The sequence below is a fragment of the Macrobrachium rosenbergii genome, chromosome 21, assembly GCF_040412425.1.
Source record: "Macrobrachium rosenbergii isolate ZJJX-2024 chromosome 21, ASM4041242v1, whole genome shotgun sequence".
Lineage (NCBI taxonomy): Eukaryota > Metazoa > Arthropoda > Malacostraca > Decapoda > Palaemonidae > Macrobrachium > Macrobrachium rosenbergii.
This window is the reverse complement of record NC_089761.1, coordinates 930257-947562: the sequence shown is the minus strand read 5'-3', so window position 1 is coordinate 947562 and position 17306 is coordinate 930257. Positions and strand designations below refer to the sequence as shown.

At 44.2% G+C, this 17306-nt stretch overlaps 1 protein-coding gene across 1 annotated transcript in view; it reads left to right on the top strand.

Annotated features, from left to right (window-relative positions):
* The window catches only part of LOC136849652 (uncharacterized), a 759811-nt gene that overhangs the window by 474034 nt on the left and 268471 nt on the right, over window positions 1-17306 (top strand). Inside the window, exon 10 of the mRNA XM_067122953.1 lies at window positions 14534-14679. Within this exon, the coding sequence (XP_066979054.1) occupies window positions 14534-14679 (146 nt within the window). The remainder of the gene's footprint in view (window positions 1-14533; window positions 14680-17306) is intronic.

Sequence of the window (17306 nt, the reverse complement as noted above, 5' to 3'; positions counted from 1 at the left end):
CACTCTTTCTCCCACCTACCTGCCTCATTTATTCCCTTTACCGTCTCCTATGGGTCAGGCATGCTTCACAGCCTGTCTCCTGACCATGTTGCATATTGTCTTTGTCCCCTTTTGTTAGCATTTAAGTATAGTTTAATTATGTTTTAATGTTATGTTTTTTCATGTTTGCTGTGGGGCATGGTTTCCACACCTTAATGTTCTTATGTCCTTACATGTTTTCGTTTTGGATAATTAAAACTCACTTGGACTAATAGTTTTATTTCTTTCCATTACAATAGTTTCATTTGATCTTCACCAAGCTGGTATATTTAATTCTCTGTTATTATTTCACTGGCTGACACAGGTCGGAACCCAGAAAAGGGATTTTGACAAAGGAAAAATCTATTTCTGGGGAAGACCTGTGTCACCCGGTGACCCACCTCTATTCTTTCCTTTCCCCTAGATAAAATACCATGCTTGGGTAGGGGGGGTGCTAACATGGAATGATAATGGCGGCTGGTTTGTTGATAGTCTGGGAGCGGTGCGATGGCGTTGTAACGGCACCTCGCTCCGGGGACTTTTTGAGATTGGGAATGTCTACAGGGCGGAGGCCTGTGATAGTGACAAACTCACCCTTTCATATACACGACTCCATTTTATGGAGCTCGCACTGGGGGGTAGTAACCCCAGCTTTGCATTTAGCTTTTCTCTGGTATATTTAGCAATGAATTTGCCTAGAAATATGTGCTGAAAGGATATTTCACCGGGTGACACAGGTCTTCCCCCAGAAATAGATTTTTCCTTTGTCAAAATCCCTTTGTGCTTCCTGAGAACAGTGACGAACCAATTGAAAAGAGTATTCTCTTGGACTCTCTTAAAAATAGATATCCCAGAGTTTAAGATTGTTAGGTATATAATATACCAAGTAAGCAAAGAAATAAGCAAATGTTAAAAGTTGCAAAATAAAATTTGAAGGTCAAAAAATAAAAATATTAGGCCAAAACAGAGAAATAGGACCAGTGTCCAAAAGTCATTAATGTCAAAATTGTAGTAAATATGGGCATGCAAAGAAATATTGTAGAAATGAACCTGTGTGCATGTATTGTGTATCTGAAGAACATTCCACACAATAGAAGTACAGTGAGCCAAAGTGTATAAACTGTGGGCAAGACCATCATGCAAGGTCCAAAGAATGTATGTATTATATTTACAGTACAATACAGAATTAAAAACCTTACAAGAAAGAACTGGGATGTCTATAAAAGAAGCTAAATTGAAATTAAAAGTGAGAGGAATTCAAGATCCGTCTAAGAAACATATTCTTCAATAACAAGAACCAATAATGAAAGAAAAACATACAGATAGAAGTAACAACACAGAAAAGTAAATCTCAAGAAAAATTAATGCTTTAGAAATAAAAACTATAATGGTAAAGAATAAAGGAACAGGTACAAATGAGATGGACAATATTTTATCCAATTCATTTGAAATATTAATGCAAATAGGACAGCAGGAGGATGCTACTACAGAAGTAACAGAGGAAAGTCGTGATGGACTTGAAATTAAGGATAAAAAAGACCTTTGGAGAGAACCCCACCCTAAACAAAGAAACCATTTATTATCAGAGAAACATTGGTCAAACCAAAGATAAAGGATATGAAGAAAGAACAGAAACAAAAACAAGCTAAGCTTAAACCTTTGTCTCCTAAAATAATAGTAAAACCTATGGAAGCAGATATCCAAAACACCAAAGAAGTAGAAGAGAACCATACCATAGATAACAATGATTATGTCAAGGGAGAAGAGATTACTCAGTCTCCAGTAATTGGTACCAAAACAAATGAGAAAAGAAATGTGAGAGAGGTGCAAAATAATGAGCAGGAAGAGAAGTACTGCTGGTTTATTGATGAAAACTGGCTGCTTATAAAGCGGGATGCGGACATCTGCATACTTTGCAGAGACCGCTGGTACAAAGATTTACAGGTGACCTAAGGTCAAACTAATTCCTTAAAAAACAGGACAGGTTCATACAGAGAACATAGTGAACAACAATGTCTGACACATAACATAAATAAGTCGTTACTTGTACATGATACATGATTGTTTAGGAAGACAGCATATACACAGTTTACAATTATGATGATAAATATATATTCCGATCGACTTTAGGTCGATGAAAAGGCACTGCAGAAAACAGGATGTTCTCTACAGAGAACGCGTTGAGCGGGGAATTTACAACACTTCCCTCCCCCCCCAAGACGAAGGCAACATCTGATTAAAGCAGATATCTCCTGGGGTGATGAAGGGGGCCTCTCTTTCTAGATGTTAACTGGAGAGGGCTGTCGCCTTCCCCGATGTCCTCTGCAATGGTTGGTTGGGATGTCTTTCCGTCAGGTTTCTGGGTTTTCCAGGGACGCCCTCGCCTCCTCCCTGCGACCAGGGTTGTTTGAGGGGCTGCTGCATCCTGCAGGAGATCTTGGGTTCCGCCTTTGTTGCCCCCCCTCCAGGAATGTGGGTTTGAGACGATCTACTGACACCCAGTCTTCCCGCCCATGGGTGGATATTTGGAATGCCTTCTTGTTCCTTTCCAGTACAAGGAAAGGTCCCCTGTAGGGTCTAGTCAAGGGTGGGCATACGGCGTTGTCCCTGACGAAGACGCGGGTAGAGGAGGACAGCCCGGGGGGCATGAAGGGGGACATCCTGTCAGTGAATGTCTTTTGGCAGGGGGTGAACTTTCCAACCCTGTCTCAGAGCCTCTGCGTTCCTATGTTGAACCTGTCCTCTGCAATGAGTTCCCCCGGGACTACCAGAGTCTCCCTGTAGACTTTTTCCGCTGAGGAGGGGTTGCCGTTGGCTCTGGGGGCAGTCCTCAACCCGAGGAGGACCCAGGGCAGCTGGTACTTCCAGTTTTCAGAGGAGCAACGAGCCATGGGGGACGCCTTCAGGGACGGTTGGCTGCGGGGTTGTAGGTGGTGGTGCTGTGGTGAGTGGTCCCCATTAGACGTGCTAGGGCGGTCCACAGCTTGGACAGGAAAGCGGGCCCCCTGTCTGTTGTTATGTTATGTGGGACACTGAACCAGCTGATCCTGCTGGAGAGGAGGGCTTCCGCACATGCACTGGAGGTGGCCTCTTCCATGCGCGTAGCTTCGGGCCACCTGGTGGAACAGTCAACAACTGTCAGTAGGTATCTGGCTCCTCCTGATGGGGGAAGAGGTCCTACTATGTCGACGTGGATGTGCCCAAAACGTCTTTTGGCTGGGGGAATTCGCCCACTCCCGTTTCGGTGTGCTGTCCCACTTTGCTTGTCTGATGCTGCATACACTTTCTTGCCCAGGCTGTCGCGTCTTTCCATATGCCATGCCAGACGAACTTCTCCGTCAGCAGTGTGGCTGTTGTCCTTCCGGAGGGATGGGATAGGTCGTGGATGATGTTGAACCAGCCGACGCCTGGAGGTGGGTACCAGGGGGCGGGGGCCGTCCGGTACTGACATCGCTCAGTAATGTTGATCCTCCTGAGCCGAAGGGCACCTCCTTCCACTTCAGTGACGTGACGGCTGTACGGTAGGCTGGGATCTCAGGGTCAGCAGCTTGTTCGCGGGCAAGGTCCTCGTAATCGATCCAGAGCTGTATGGAATCAATCTTGATCCTTGAGAGGGCGTTGGCTACCAGGTTCTTCCTGCCGGGGAGGTATTTAATGGTGCAGGTGAACTCCGCGATGGCTGCGAGGTGCCGCTGCTGCCTAGAGGACCATGCATCGCCCAGCTTCATGAAGGCGTGGACCAGCAGCTGGTGGTCAGTCCAAATTGTGAAGGGCGTCCCCTCCAAGAGGAACTTAAAGTGCCGTACCGCCTGGTATGCTGCAAGGAGTTCTCGGTCGAAGGTGCTGTAGCGGGACTCGGCAGGGTTTAGCCTCCTGCTGAAGAAGGCAATGGGCTGAGGGGTCCCTCTGATGACCTGTTCCAGGACTGCTCTGCAGGCGACGTTGCTGGCATCCGTTGTCAGCTGGAGGGGAGTGCTGGGGTCCTGGTGGGCCAAAGATGTCGCTTTGGCGAGGGAGGCCTTCGTCAGGAGGAAAGCTTTCTGCTGGTTTGGGCCCCACACTAAGGTCTTTGGATGTCCCTTCAGGACCTCCGTCAGGGGGGCCATGGTGTGAGCAATCCCCGGGATGAATCTTCTGTAGTAGTTGACCATCCCAAGGAATTCTTGTACGGCCCTGATGGAGGTAGGGGTGGGGAACTTCTCTATGGCTTCAACCTTCGACGACATTGGGCGGACGCCTTCTGTGTATATCTCGTGGCCCAGGAACTCCACCTTCTCGACGCCGAAGGTACATTTGTCGAACCTGATGATGAGGCCACTCTCCTGCAGGCGCTGCAGGACCTTACGGATGTGTCGCAGGTGTTCCTTCCGGGATCTGGAAAAGATTAGGACATTGTCGACGTAGCAGGCGCAGAAGTCCAGGTCCCCCAGGATGCTGTCCATCAACCTCTGGAAGGTCGTGCCCGCATTCCTCAGGTCGAAGGTGGAGAAGGCGAAGACGTAGGACCTGAAGGGCGTGACAATGGCAGTTTTGGCGATGTCCTCTGGCGCTACTGGGACCTGAAAATAAGATTTTAGTAGTTCCATTTTGGAGAATATCCTGGCCCCGTGGAAAGAGGCCATCAGGTCCTGCATGTTCGGCAGGGGGTAGTGGTCTGGTTCTGTTGCCAGGTTCAAGTCGCCACAGGGCCTCCAGGTGCTGTCTGCTTTCTTTCACCATGTGAAGAGGGGAAGGCCACAGGCTGGGAGCCTTTTGCATAATGCCCATCCTTTCCATCTCTGCAAAGGCTGGGAAACCGTTGGAACTATGCAGGCGTCCGTCATGATATGGTGGTATATCTCGTGTTTGGCAAGAGTCCCGGGCATCAGCGTGTTTGAAGACCTCTGGGAACTCCTTCAGGGGGAACCAGGATGGAACAGATCTCCCAGGGACCAGGTGACAAGGGCAGGGACTGGCAGGACTGGGTGCCCAGCATGCTAGACTGAAGTGGGTGAGGAAATCCGCCCCCAGGAGTGGAGTCCTGACGTCCGCAATGATGAACTCCCAGCTGTACCTCCGGCCAAGGATGGAGATCGACAGGAGCTTGGTGCCGTAGGAGAGGATGGGGGATCCGTTTGCAGCTGTCAGGCAGGTAGTTGGGTCCGGCAGTCATCTGCGGTCCTATCCTGAAGGTGGAAACACCGAACGCATGGCTCCAGTATCGACCAAGTGATTAGTTCCTGTGTAATTTTCTTCTGATTTTTGTAATTATAATTTACTGAGTGAAAATTTGTTTTTCCATTAACTTTCATTGCATTTACTGTTAACATACTTCTTTTTAAGTGTGTGTTTGTGTGGCCAAATCAGTCAGATATTAAAACTGTGATTAGAGCTAGATATACATTCCCCGGCCACGCCGTGAAACTGGCGACCGAATGCCAGGATTGTTGCAAGCCTCTGGTGCAAGCTGCAAGGTTGCAATCTTGTAACATTCCCCTTCAATCTTAGTAGAATAGCTAATCAGGTTTTGCTGGGTAGGTCTGAGCATTTACAATCATAAGGAACCTCATATTCCCATCAGTAAGTATTCTCATTTGATTTTCTGTTGCAAAGTACGGTAGACGTCGTATGTAAGATGTTCGTAGCGTATTCAAGTGTAGGAACACTGTCGTACACCTGAATCCATTCAGTGAGAGAAAGACCTTATTGCCATACTGTACATGCATGTATTTTAGCTGTATTTGTCCTTAGTGCATGCTGTTTCGAGACTGTGTGTCTTTAGTTGGTAGGAAATAGCTAGGCAGTGCAGTGATAGTGTTAAGTGTTGTAATTCAGGGAAAGTATAAAAATTTTCCTGCCGAACTTATGATAACCCTTTAGTTATGAAGAGGTATCTGGCAACCTGTCGAGTAGACAGTCAGCACACTGCATTGCCTCGACGCCGTCTATCTCTATTCTCAGTAGCCAAATAGTCGTTTAAGACTTTATTTGTTCTACGACATCCCAGCTTGTTCAGCTTAATTATTCACATCTTACCTCTTTCACACCTTCATGATATTAATTTTAACATAAACATTTGTGAAGATATCTCATATGTTAACAAAACGAGTGAAATAGTATTCGCATTCCTTTAACGACAACACATGAAAGTCATCTGGGGTTTCTATCTCACTCCAACAGCACCCGACATGATAGACTGTACTCGCACAGCAAAGTTGATTCAACTGTCACTCTCTAAAGTAAATTTAACTGTCACACCTCACGAAATTTCGCATTATTATCATTTGTATATCATTATTGGTATTAGTGTACAGTACTTACATATACCCACGCAGGAGGTATTAAAGCTTTTACACTGTGTGAGAGCAGTATATTCTTTTATGTTATGTAACTTTTAAAACTGGAAATTTATATTGGGAAACAAACCATAAGCTTTACCAACTGACTTGTAATAGTCAAACCTCATTAAGCATAAAGCTACTATCAAGGATTCCGTTTTAAATCTAACCGCAAAATTAAGGTATATTGTATTGTTGTGCCTAGACGTTTTAATTTGTCCATGTTTTCACGGCCCACTTATTGATTTAGTGAAATATCGAAAGACACATTTAACTTGATTCTTCAGAACGATTCCACATTTTGCATATTATAAGTTCAATTATTGAACTCACTCATCACTTGCATATTTTACTGGTGTTTATATTATTTTTGTTTCCCTGGAGCAAACCTTACGGTCTATAATCTGTATTTATTACCATTTTGTGCTTATCGCACTGATTTTAATTTTAATATTTTTCCACATTACTGTGTACTGATTATATTTTTCCACACTATTGCGTGTTGATTGTATTATATGATTCCCCATGACTGTGTTGATTATATTTTTACTGTTATTCCACATTATTGTGTGTTGCTGTTATTTTACCTTGTATTCCACAGTATTGTGTGTTGATATTGATATTATTACCTCTGTTCCAAATTGCCTCAGTAACCATGAGCAAATTAAACACATTTTGTTTATATACTCCACGTATGGGCTATTGTCAGATATGTGTGACTAATTAATTGCAGTAAGCAACCAGCCTATGCGCGTTTGGCTTGAATTGATCGCCTTGTGTGAGCTTAACCAAATTGTTCTTCTAGAACAATGTGCACACTTTGTGCCTTGCAATCAAATAATTGCACTCTTGTACATTTAAATTATTCAGTATTAGCTTATCACATAACCTCTGCACTGCCATTGGTGCCAGCCCATGTGCATGTTGCCCCATGTTCCTTCAACACCAGCTTAACAGACTTGTACAGTAGCTGGTTTCGTCCGTGTGCAAGTCCCTAACGTTCTTTTGAACAACCAAAACCCATATTCTCTGAACGAGAACCCGTGTTCCAAGGAACATCTTTAACTTTTGTGCTATAGCTGGCCCTGTCTGTGCGTGAATAAAACCAAATCCTGTTCTTTAGAACAACCAAATTCTATTCTTCGGGGCAACCAAACTTCACACTCGATCTTATGGGACGAGTCCGCACCTCGAGTGCCATCTGTGTTCTTTTGAACACAGCTCCATTCTTTGTGAACTAGCCAACGTCCTATGGACCCACACTAAGACCTGTTCTTTCCGAACAAAAACCTCGCACTATCAGTGCCACAACCCTGTTCTTTTGAACTTCCCCCCTGCACTCAACGAGTACTAATGTCGCGAGAAGTGAACCCCTAGAATCATCATGAAGCTGGTGTATTCCGCCAGACTTCCCCAACAAAACTATGCAGATTTAGTGCCATCTTCCTCTCTGCTTAATTGCAAATGGGATCTTTCCTTGCCAAAACTTACCATGAGTGCCACTTTTCCTGGCACTCCCCCACTACTTGGCCTCTAGTGTCATTGCCACAGCCATCATCAAGCATCCAGCCTAGAGCCACAAGCGTTTGTGTGAACAAATCTATGTCCCTCGGGACCAGCAACTAGTTATTTTCATTCTCTTTCCTATATTCTGCCTTGGTGATTCCCTTAGCCTCGCAAACTGAGGACTGTCTTGGCCCTTCTTTCCTACTTTCTGCCTTGGTGAGTCTACCTCGGTGGCTCCGCAGACTCGCAACCTGTGGCTCCATCTTGGTTCTCACTTCATAATCCTACATCTGTTTTACAAAACAACCATTATACTTAGAATCAATGCCATTTGTCTGGTACTCACCATTCCTGCCAATCCCATACAACCACTGTACGGCATAGTGCTTATTGGTGTACCCCTTCCAACAGCACCATGTCTACATATGCTGGCGACTATTAACCTTCGTAGAGATTGGTTGGGAGAGGAGTCTCAGGGGAGATGCATTGGATAACTGGGTCGATGCCCAGATAGCTAAAGCTCGACAGGAAGCGGCTCTTTCCTCTCTGGTGGTTTTGAAGAAAAGACAATTATGGCACTCCTTTACCACAAAAGGAGTCACTCAGACCCAGAATTTGGACCTCCAAAAGAAGTCGATTCAGGATCTTCTGGCTCATTGTTCCAAACGCCCCAAGGATTCATCTGTGTTTGTTCCTAAGATGGTCTCTCCTCTCCAGCAACATCCCTTTCATGGGAGTAAGCCAAGTCACAGTCTAGGACCCACTCCAATGTCCACTTCTCGGCCAGAACTATCAAGAGGAGCTCAACCAAGTCCTTACCCAAGAAATAAGGAAGAAGTCCTCCGTGCCTAAGTGGAGGCCAGACTTCTTGAGTTTTGGGAGAAGTGAAGTATTAGAGGGCAGAACAGTGGATTGTCAAGGTTCTGAGGGAGGGCTACTTTAGTCACCTTTCACATCGTATTGACGGCCTACTCAAGAGGCTTGGAGAAACAGTCAACCCTTTTGGAGGTCTCCTCTCTCCTTCTAAGGAGAGCCATAGAAGAAGTCGAGGACATCAACTCAGAGGGCTTCTACAACTGTCTGTTTGTGATCCCCAAATCATCGGGGGTTGGAGACCAGTCCTCGATGTAAGTGCCCTCAGTCTCTTTGTCCGGAAGACAAAGTTCAAGATGGAGGCGAACCAGTCAGTCCTTTCATCCATTCACCAGGCGATTGGATGACCTTGAATATGCAGGATGCATACTCCCACATCCTTGTCCCTTGTCCATCCGGACTCCAGGAACTATCTAAGGTTTGTCTTGCAGGATAAAATCTTTCAGTTTCGGGCTCTTTGGCACCTAAAGTGTCCACTCGAGTCCTCACTCCTCTAGCAAAAAGGCTTCATTTAATAGGCATAAATGTCAGTCTATATCTGGACAACTGGCTTCTTCGGTCCCCTTCACGGGAAAAGCACAAAGACTTGAACGAGATTCTTCTCATTCAGGAACTGGTCATTGTCATCAACCTTCAGGAGTCCCAGTTGGCCCCGTCGTAAGAGATCCTCTATTTGGGGATGAGTCTCAACTCTTGGACTTTTCGGGCTCTTCCGTCTGCCAAGAGAATTGCCCACTGCCTTCAAATGGTCCACAAGTTTCTAGCCCTTTCGTCTTGCTCGGCCCATCAGTGGATGAGCCTTCTGGGGACTCTGTCATCCATCAAGACGTTCATCAAGTTAGGCAGACTTCATATGAGAGTTTTGCAATTCTACCTCAAGGCCAACTGGGACAGGGAAACACAGCTGGACACTTATGTTTCCCAAAAACCCAGAGATCAAGTTGGACCTGCAATGGTGACTGTCCGAACAAAGACTCCCAGAAGGAAAGTCCCTTCGTCGTGTGAGTCCAGACCTAGACTTCTATTCAGATGCCTCAGATCTAGGTTGGTGAGCCCTCTTGGGGAACTGGGAAGTTTCCGGGACTTGGTCCCTGGAAGAACAGAACCTCCACATCAACATCAGAGAGCTGAAAGCAATTCACTTAGGGCTTCAGAGCTTCTTGACCCTAGTTCACAACAAGACTGGTAGTCCATTCAGACAATACCACAGCCCTAATGTACATGCGAAGGTGAGGCGTCACTCACTCATTTTCTCTCTACCAGACAGCAAGAGACCTTCTACAGTGGGCAGATCAGAATCGACTGATTCTAGTCTCAATTTATTCAGGGCAAACTAAATGTTCTGGCAGACGAACTGAGCCATTGGAATCAGGTCCTTCCCACCAAGTGAACCTTGGATCCCCTGGTCTGTCAGGATCTATGGAAACTATGGGACAGGCCCACATTAGACCTGTATGCACCTCAAGGAACTATCGGCTTTCTCTCTTTTGTTCTCAAGCCTCAGACCCTCTAGCATGGGCAACAGATGCCACGCTGCAAGATTAGTCCAACTTGGACCTCTACGCCTTTCCGCCCCTTCAGTATGATCAGGGGAGTGCTGAACAAGTTTCGGACTCATCGCAATGTTACGATGACCCTCATAACCCTGTTTTGGCCCGTGAAAGAATGGTTCCTGGACTTGCTAAGGTTGTGGGTGGACTTTCCAAGACTCCTTCCCCAAAAACCAAGTCTACTCAGATTACCTCACTTCAAGAGGTATCACCGAGGGTTGTCCACTCTTACCCTGACAGGCTTCAGACTGTCCAGAAGCTTGTCAGAGTGAAAGGGTTTTCAAGACGTGCTGCAGAGGCTAAGTGGGCGATTTTCTGAAGCTGGTGTCTCAGACACAACATTTCTTCTGAGACATCTGTGACCCAAATTGTGGATTTCCTCCTTTATCTGAGGAGATCTAGGAATCTCTCATCCTCCACCATTAAGGGGTATCGAGCTATGCATAGCTTAGTAAGCGCAGAGGCCTGGATCTTTCATCAAACCCAGATCTTAATAACCTCAACAAGTCCTTTGATGCATCCAAACAAAGGAAGGAAGATCCAGTCCCCTGGAACCTAGACATAGTGTTGAAGTGGCTAACAGGTCCCTCTTTTGAACCCTTATATTCCTCTTCTTGGAGAAACCTTACCTGAAGACTCTTCCTTGTCGCCTTGGCTACTGCCAAACATATTAGTGAGAGCCAAGCCATTGGCAAAAGGGTAGGTTTTTCACAAGGAGACGCAGTTTGCTCCTTTACCCTTGGGTTTTTAGCCAAGAATGAGGACCCATCCAAGAACTTAATGTACATCCTTGGCTCTGAGGAAGAAGAGAGAATTCTCTGTCCTGTTAGGGCTTTGAGGTATTACCTGAGCAGGACTGAGAAGATCAGAGGGCCATCCAGTAACTTCTAATGTTCTGTCAAGAACCAGTCTCACTCTCTGACTAAGAACGTATTGTCCTTCTTCCTGAAGGACTTAATTTCTGAGGTACACTCTCAGATTCAGGAGGACGTTTTGCCTACTTTTAAAGTGAAAGCTCATGACATCAGGGCAGTCCCTACCTCATTAGCTTTCAGGCACAACATGTCCCTCACTTCCCTACTGGAAGTGCTAACCGATCTTCGCATCTCACTGTTTTAAAGAAGTTGAAACAGTATTTGAAAATTGCAGTACCTAGGGGCCATTATCAGTGGTTGGCATGGTATTGGGGGAGGAAGCATAGGAATCTCTCTTTTTCTCCTACTATCTCTTCTCCTTGAAGTAAAGTGTCACATTTTGGGGAGCCAGGGGGTACAATGTACCTAGAATACCCACCAGTCTCAGTGGATGGGTTGTGGTGTTTGCAGTGTAGATGACAGCATCATCTGGTTGTTTTTTATATTGGTACTGCGCCATGGGCAAGGGCGCTTGTGTATGCTTTGCCAGCGATCAGGCCTATCCTCCACTGCAAGGCTCCCACTTAAGTACAGTAGAGGTGACCCACGGCTCAACCGCCACGCCACTACAGGTTAAGATGAGCACCAGCCAGAGGCAGTATTCACCTTAAGTAGCTCTCTTACCAGGTAAGGAAACGAAAAGCATTGTTTCAATGCTAGCAAATTTTCTATTTCTAAGTTATTACCATGACTTAATGTTTTGGAATAGAATATGTCCATGTATCCCACCTCATTCAACGTGGGATTCAGCTATGTAATTACTTGGTAAGTTATTTATATGAAAATGATATTTTCATAATAAAATTAAGTTTCATATATACTTATCAAGTAATTACAGAATCGAAGCCCGCCCTCCTCCCCTCTCATGGACATAAGGGCACAAAAAGAATGACGTTATCTGCTAAGTCATTTCCAGTACTTCCGTTAGTGGGCGGGGGCTTGTCACCTACACTAAACAATCGAAGTGCTACTGCAATTTTTTAAATAAAAGGCTGTCGTGGGAGTTAGAAACTATACCTATGTAATTAATTGGTAAGTATATATGAAACTTAACCTTATTATGAAAATATAATATTTCTGATCTACTTGCATGAGGAAAAGCACTTGATGCTACTACAGTTATGATACACAGGGCTGCAATATCGGAGCACCTTGTTTTTTTTGGTTGGCAGTGATTCAAATGTATAGGTTTGTAATTCCCTTCTCCAGCCCTTTGCCTTGCAAAAAGACTGGCTCCTGCAAGGCTTCTCATTACCAGGTCCTTGAATAAGGTTCTCTGACCCCTGTCACCTCAGTTCTGTAGTCCTGATACAACTACAACTCGTAGGCTCCAAAAGGTGATCCTCTTGACTGCCTTGTCATCTCAGCTTTTTTAGATGGGGAAGTATTATCATCCAAACACCTACCATCGCTGTTGTCTCTTGGTCTGTCATTAATGGCCAAAATTGAGGAACCTTAGAAGAAATCACCAGTTCTTCTGTGGAACTGAGTATTACAGATGAGACATCGTGCTTAGTCCGAACACTCAGGTTTACCTAGATGTCTCAGGAAACATCCCGAATGGTCCTTTTTTCTTGCATCCTGTCACAAAAAAGCCACTCTCTCTTCATGGGGTGAGAGTTGTCATAAGTGTCCCTAGTTAGAGAGGCCTAATCCTTCGGGCCTGCCCTATAAGAGCTGAAAGTCAGCTCAGTGGTCTGGTTAAACTACTTTAATACTACTACTACTACTAGAGAGGCAGAACCCCATTCCCTTTCTGGGTTGCATGATGTCTGTAGGGTGGGTATATCCCTGTCTTTCTTTGGAGCCATTTCTTTTGAAGAATCTCTAAGTTTACAAGGTGACCATTGCAGGAAATGTTCCTGAAGCACTGCTGTCACGATGTCAAGCAGTTTTGACTACATTGTGTATTAGTAGATGGTGTGGGAAGTCCCAACACATAGGTGCCTTAGTGGAGGGCAAATGGTCTCCTTGATTATGTATGGTAATTCTGAGATGTGGCCAGGGAGGAGGCACAACACTCCTGTATCCCAACCTGGCATAATTAGCTAAGTCACTTTAGCATCACATAAAATAACACATGCACAGTATAGGTTCTCTTTTTCTTATCCTGGATAAAAAAAGGTTATTAGTAACTTACATGACTGTACCATGGACCATTTTTTTTTTTTTGTCTGGGTTGTTGGGATCTCTTAATCAGGAGCTGGGCCATTTTGTCACCTGTCAGTTTCTTTCATATGCTCCTTTGAGGATGAACAGTGGCTATGCCATCAAAAAACAGATTTTGACAAAGAAAAAACTTTTGTAGAACTATCTTTTTTTTTTTTTGTAGCAGCTGAGCCCTGATGGCAGTCTTGTCTGATTTGCGTGCTGTTGCCACATGTGAAAAGGACAAAGAGAAAAACAGAGGTAAACACTGTAGGCAAAGGAAAGAGTGCTTCTTGCCTTGAGTCTTTTTGTACTCTATCACTGTGTCCTATCAAAGGAACTATTCTTTGATATTGGTTGGTCTGTCTGTCCTTTGAGGACTCATAGCAGCTACCAAAAATTGTTTTTGTCTTTGTCAAAACCTGTTTTTAAGATTACTGGAATTGCAATTTTTATAAATAAACCTGAATGCCTTTTTTTCTTAATGTCACCTCTAACCAAGTTGTCTTTGTCCAAATTGCTAACAATCAAGCATATGTGGTTGGTACCCCTGCCCCCTCACCTACTTACTGCTTGTTACCAAGCTTTAATGGATAAAATAGCTTGCGCCAAAAAGGTATATCCATATGAAAGACTTTTGGTTTGTATTCCAATTACTGGCAGTCCCCAGTTAGCGGCGGGGGTTCTGTTCCGATGGCATGACGATGGGCAGAGAATCGCCGATAATTGAAAATCACATATTTTCGGTTGTCGGGGTCTCTGTTAGGTATGTATTGGCACTGATAAGCAGAAATTAGTGCATATCAGCGCCAAAAATCACTGATTTTCGTTGCTAGACAAGCGCCGATAACCAGGGATTGTCTGTATCTGAAATAATTGTATTGTTATTTGTTTAACTCATTAACATTCTTGTTGCCTTTACTGATCAACTCAGAATTTTTCACAATTTATCATGGCCTATAGTGGTGTAGAGTCATTAATTAATTTGGGTCTTCACGCGCATTAATAAAAAAAAGTCACTTGCACCTGGATGCTCATACTAGTACAAATATCAAGCTGTGGTTATTGAAATGATGAAATCCTTTACCCATTTGTTCACCCATTAGCAATTTATGGATTAGTATCTTCTGCATCTGTGAAAAGATTCTATTTTTGTATTTTTCCAGTGATTATATTTATAAATTTAAATAAGTATATATTTTTATAGGAACCGGGAAGAGTCAGTTTTTGAAGTATGTTTGTAAGTTGGTGCCACGCTGTGTGCTGACTACTGGTATAGGCACCACCAATGCTGGTCTAACAGTGTCTGCAGTGAGAGATGATGGAGAATGGGCTTTAGAAGCTGGAGCTCTGGTATGTAACTTTTGGAGGAAAAAAAAAATATATTTAAACATCTTACTTGGAACATGAGCAATCTTTTTAGGTTTTTATACCACCCATCACACTATGAGATAGCCTCAAATGTGTGCAGGTCATTTGTTATACATGCTCAAAAATGGAAGAAAAATTGTTCCTGCCTTGCCATATGTGCACCTGGATGTGAAAGCATCCTTTAATGGTAGCAGTATTGCCATTTTTGTGGTTTTCAAGCTAAATCTTTTTTTTTCATTTGCTATGTAATTGTCAGGTGTAATGGTAACTTGGATTTCTGGAATTTCAGTGATCCCTTGGGGTCATTTTCTGGAGAATACAATACTATTTGATTTCAAAATCTTATTCTGCTTGCCATATTGTTTGAGTTGTCTTTTGAATTCTTTCACTAAATTTCAACTCAAGACTTTTGTATATTTGATTATTGATCATAGATATTTGAAAAATTCAAGATTCATGTGGTGATATTTCATACTTTTGCTCATACTCTGTTACTGTTACTTTGTTTTCTTAGATTTATTTTGAGTCTCTGCTCTCTAGATATAGATATATTCCATTAAGCAAACACTGTGAATCTTGTAGTGTTTTTGCTGATTAAAACATCATCTGCTTATTATAAGTTTGACAAGTTTCTGTCATTACATCAGTCTAAACCATCTCTGACAACTTTTATTAATATGGAATCTATGAGAATGGTTGAAGCAAAGGTTAAATAAAATTCCCTTGCAGCACCTCACTATTAACTGGATAAGTCCTTTCAACATTAACTTTGCAGCTACATACTTTGTACATGGATAATTTCAGTCAGCTTTTCATATTTAATGGGAATACTATTGTGACGGAAGACCTTCAGTAATATTTATGTGGCCACTGTAAAATGCCCTCTCATAATCAGCAGAAGGCATCTGTACAACTTCTGCCTTTTCTAAAACCACTGTTTGTTCCTGTATAAGTACAAACCTGAAGTTTTTTTTACATAGGAGATTACTCCAAGCATGAACTGGAGACAGCCATTTAGACTAAATGACAAGGTAGTTAACTACCTACAGGTATGGGAAAAGCCCTGTCACCATTCGGTGTGCACTCCACTTTGCTTCCAGCTGCCATCAAGTACAAACGTCTCTCCTAGCTCTCTGCCCAACTTCTGCTGTTCAGCCCAGTTATTCAGAATAAATTCTGAGTATTTTCTTTCCTTTTCCTGGTTGATTGATTGTATAGCTGATGATGAGTAAAGGGCATACCTGTCATTCACGTACACCTGCTTCATCTAAGGGGATGAAGACTGGTAATTATGAGGCAACACCCAGGGACAACCAAGCCCTGCAGCAAGTTCGTGTCTTCAGTGGAAATAGATCCTCACTCTCTATGTGTTTCCTGAAGGAAGCACATATGTAAATGTAACAGTCCTTGTTTGGAATGTAAAGAATGGCCATTTGAACAATAGGTCAGGTTTATGTTGAAGAGGAGGAAGGAATCTAAGAAGTTTTCCCATGTCCTTGGAATGTAGCACACACTGAGGGAGCTCTTTGGCACCTTCCTCCCTTGTACCAAGCTGCAGCCTGTTGTTGCTAAGCCTAAGGATGTAGCTTCTCCTTTGGGTGCTCCTGCTGAACAAGTTTTGATAAGAGTCCTAGAGGTGGGGAGGATAGTCACTCTGGAACTCTCTCAAGACTTCCTTTCATTTGGAAGGGGAGGTATCCTCTGGTGAGCCCTCTCTTTCTGAGAGGGAGGTCTCAAATATTAACAAGACTTCTACTTTTAGGTGCAGTGGAGACTGACAAGCTCAAGGAGTTATGGCCATCCCCGAGTCTTTCAGGAAAACTTAGTATCTCTGCTGTGCTCAGTCACCTCTCCTCTGGGAAAGTGAACCCCTTAACCACATTGTCCTCAGGCTCTCTGGCTTTCCCTACCTACATAGTATCCCTGCACACATCTTCCCTGATGTTGAGGAACTGACCTGTTCCATTATAGGGGCAGTCCTCTGTGAGCTCTTTTTGGCACTAACCTCAGCATCATCTCAGCTTAGGAGGAAGAAATTGAAGAAGAAGCACAGAAGGAAGTTGTTGTCTTGTTCCACTGCCTCCTCACTTTCTGCCTTCAGAGCTTTTAAGTAAGTGGAGGAGGAAGAAGGCTGCTGCATCTCTTGGTCCCCACAAAAAGTGTGGTAAGGCTTTGAGTGGTTGGTCTTCCTCTGCAGAGATGACTGATGGGGCTCACGATAGTGGTGCTTCTCACACCTCTGCATCTGGCCCTCTATTCATAAATGCAACTGGTATGGTTTCCCTAGATTATGCAGGTCCCACATATACAGGTGCTAGCATTGCTACCCCTACCAGGTACAGGTGCAGAAAAGAGAGAGTAGGCAGGTGCTTGCATTCCCCCACCCACTATGCTACCAGAGTGGCACAGGGATCATGGGACAGTGATGGAACCCATGGTGTTCAGTCACCCAGAACTAGCAAGAGGAGGTTCCTTGTGTTGCCTCCCTCTTTAGAAGAGGGTTTGATTTCTAGGAAGACTTTGGCACACTCAAGGGGTAGTCCTTGCCCACGTACACATGAGCTAGCAAACTCACTGTGACCTGTGAGGATGTCATCACCAAGTGCTGA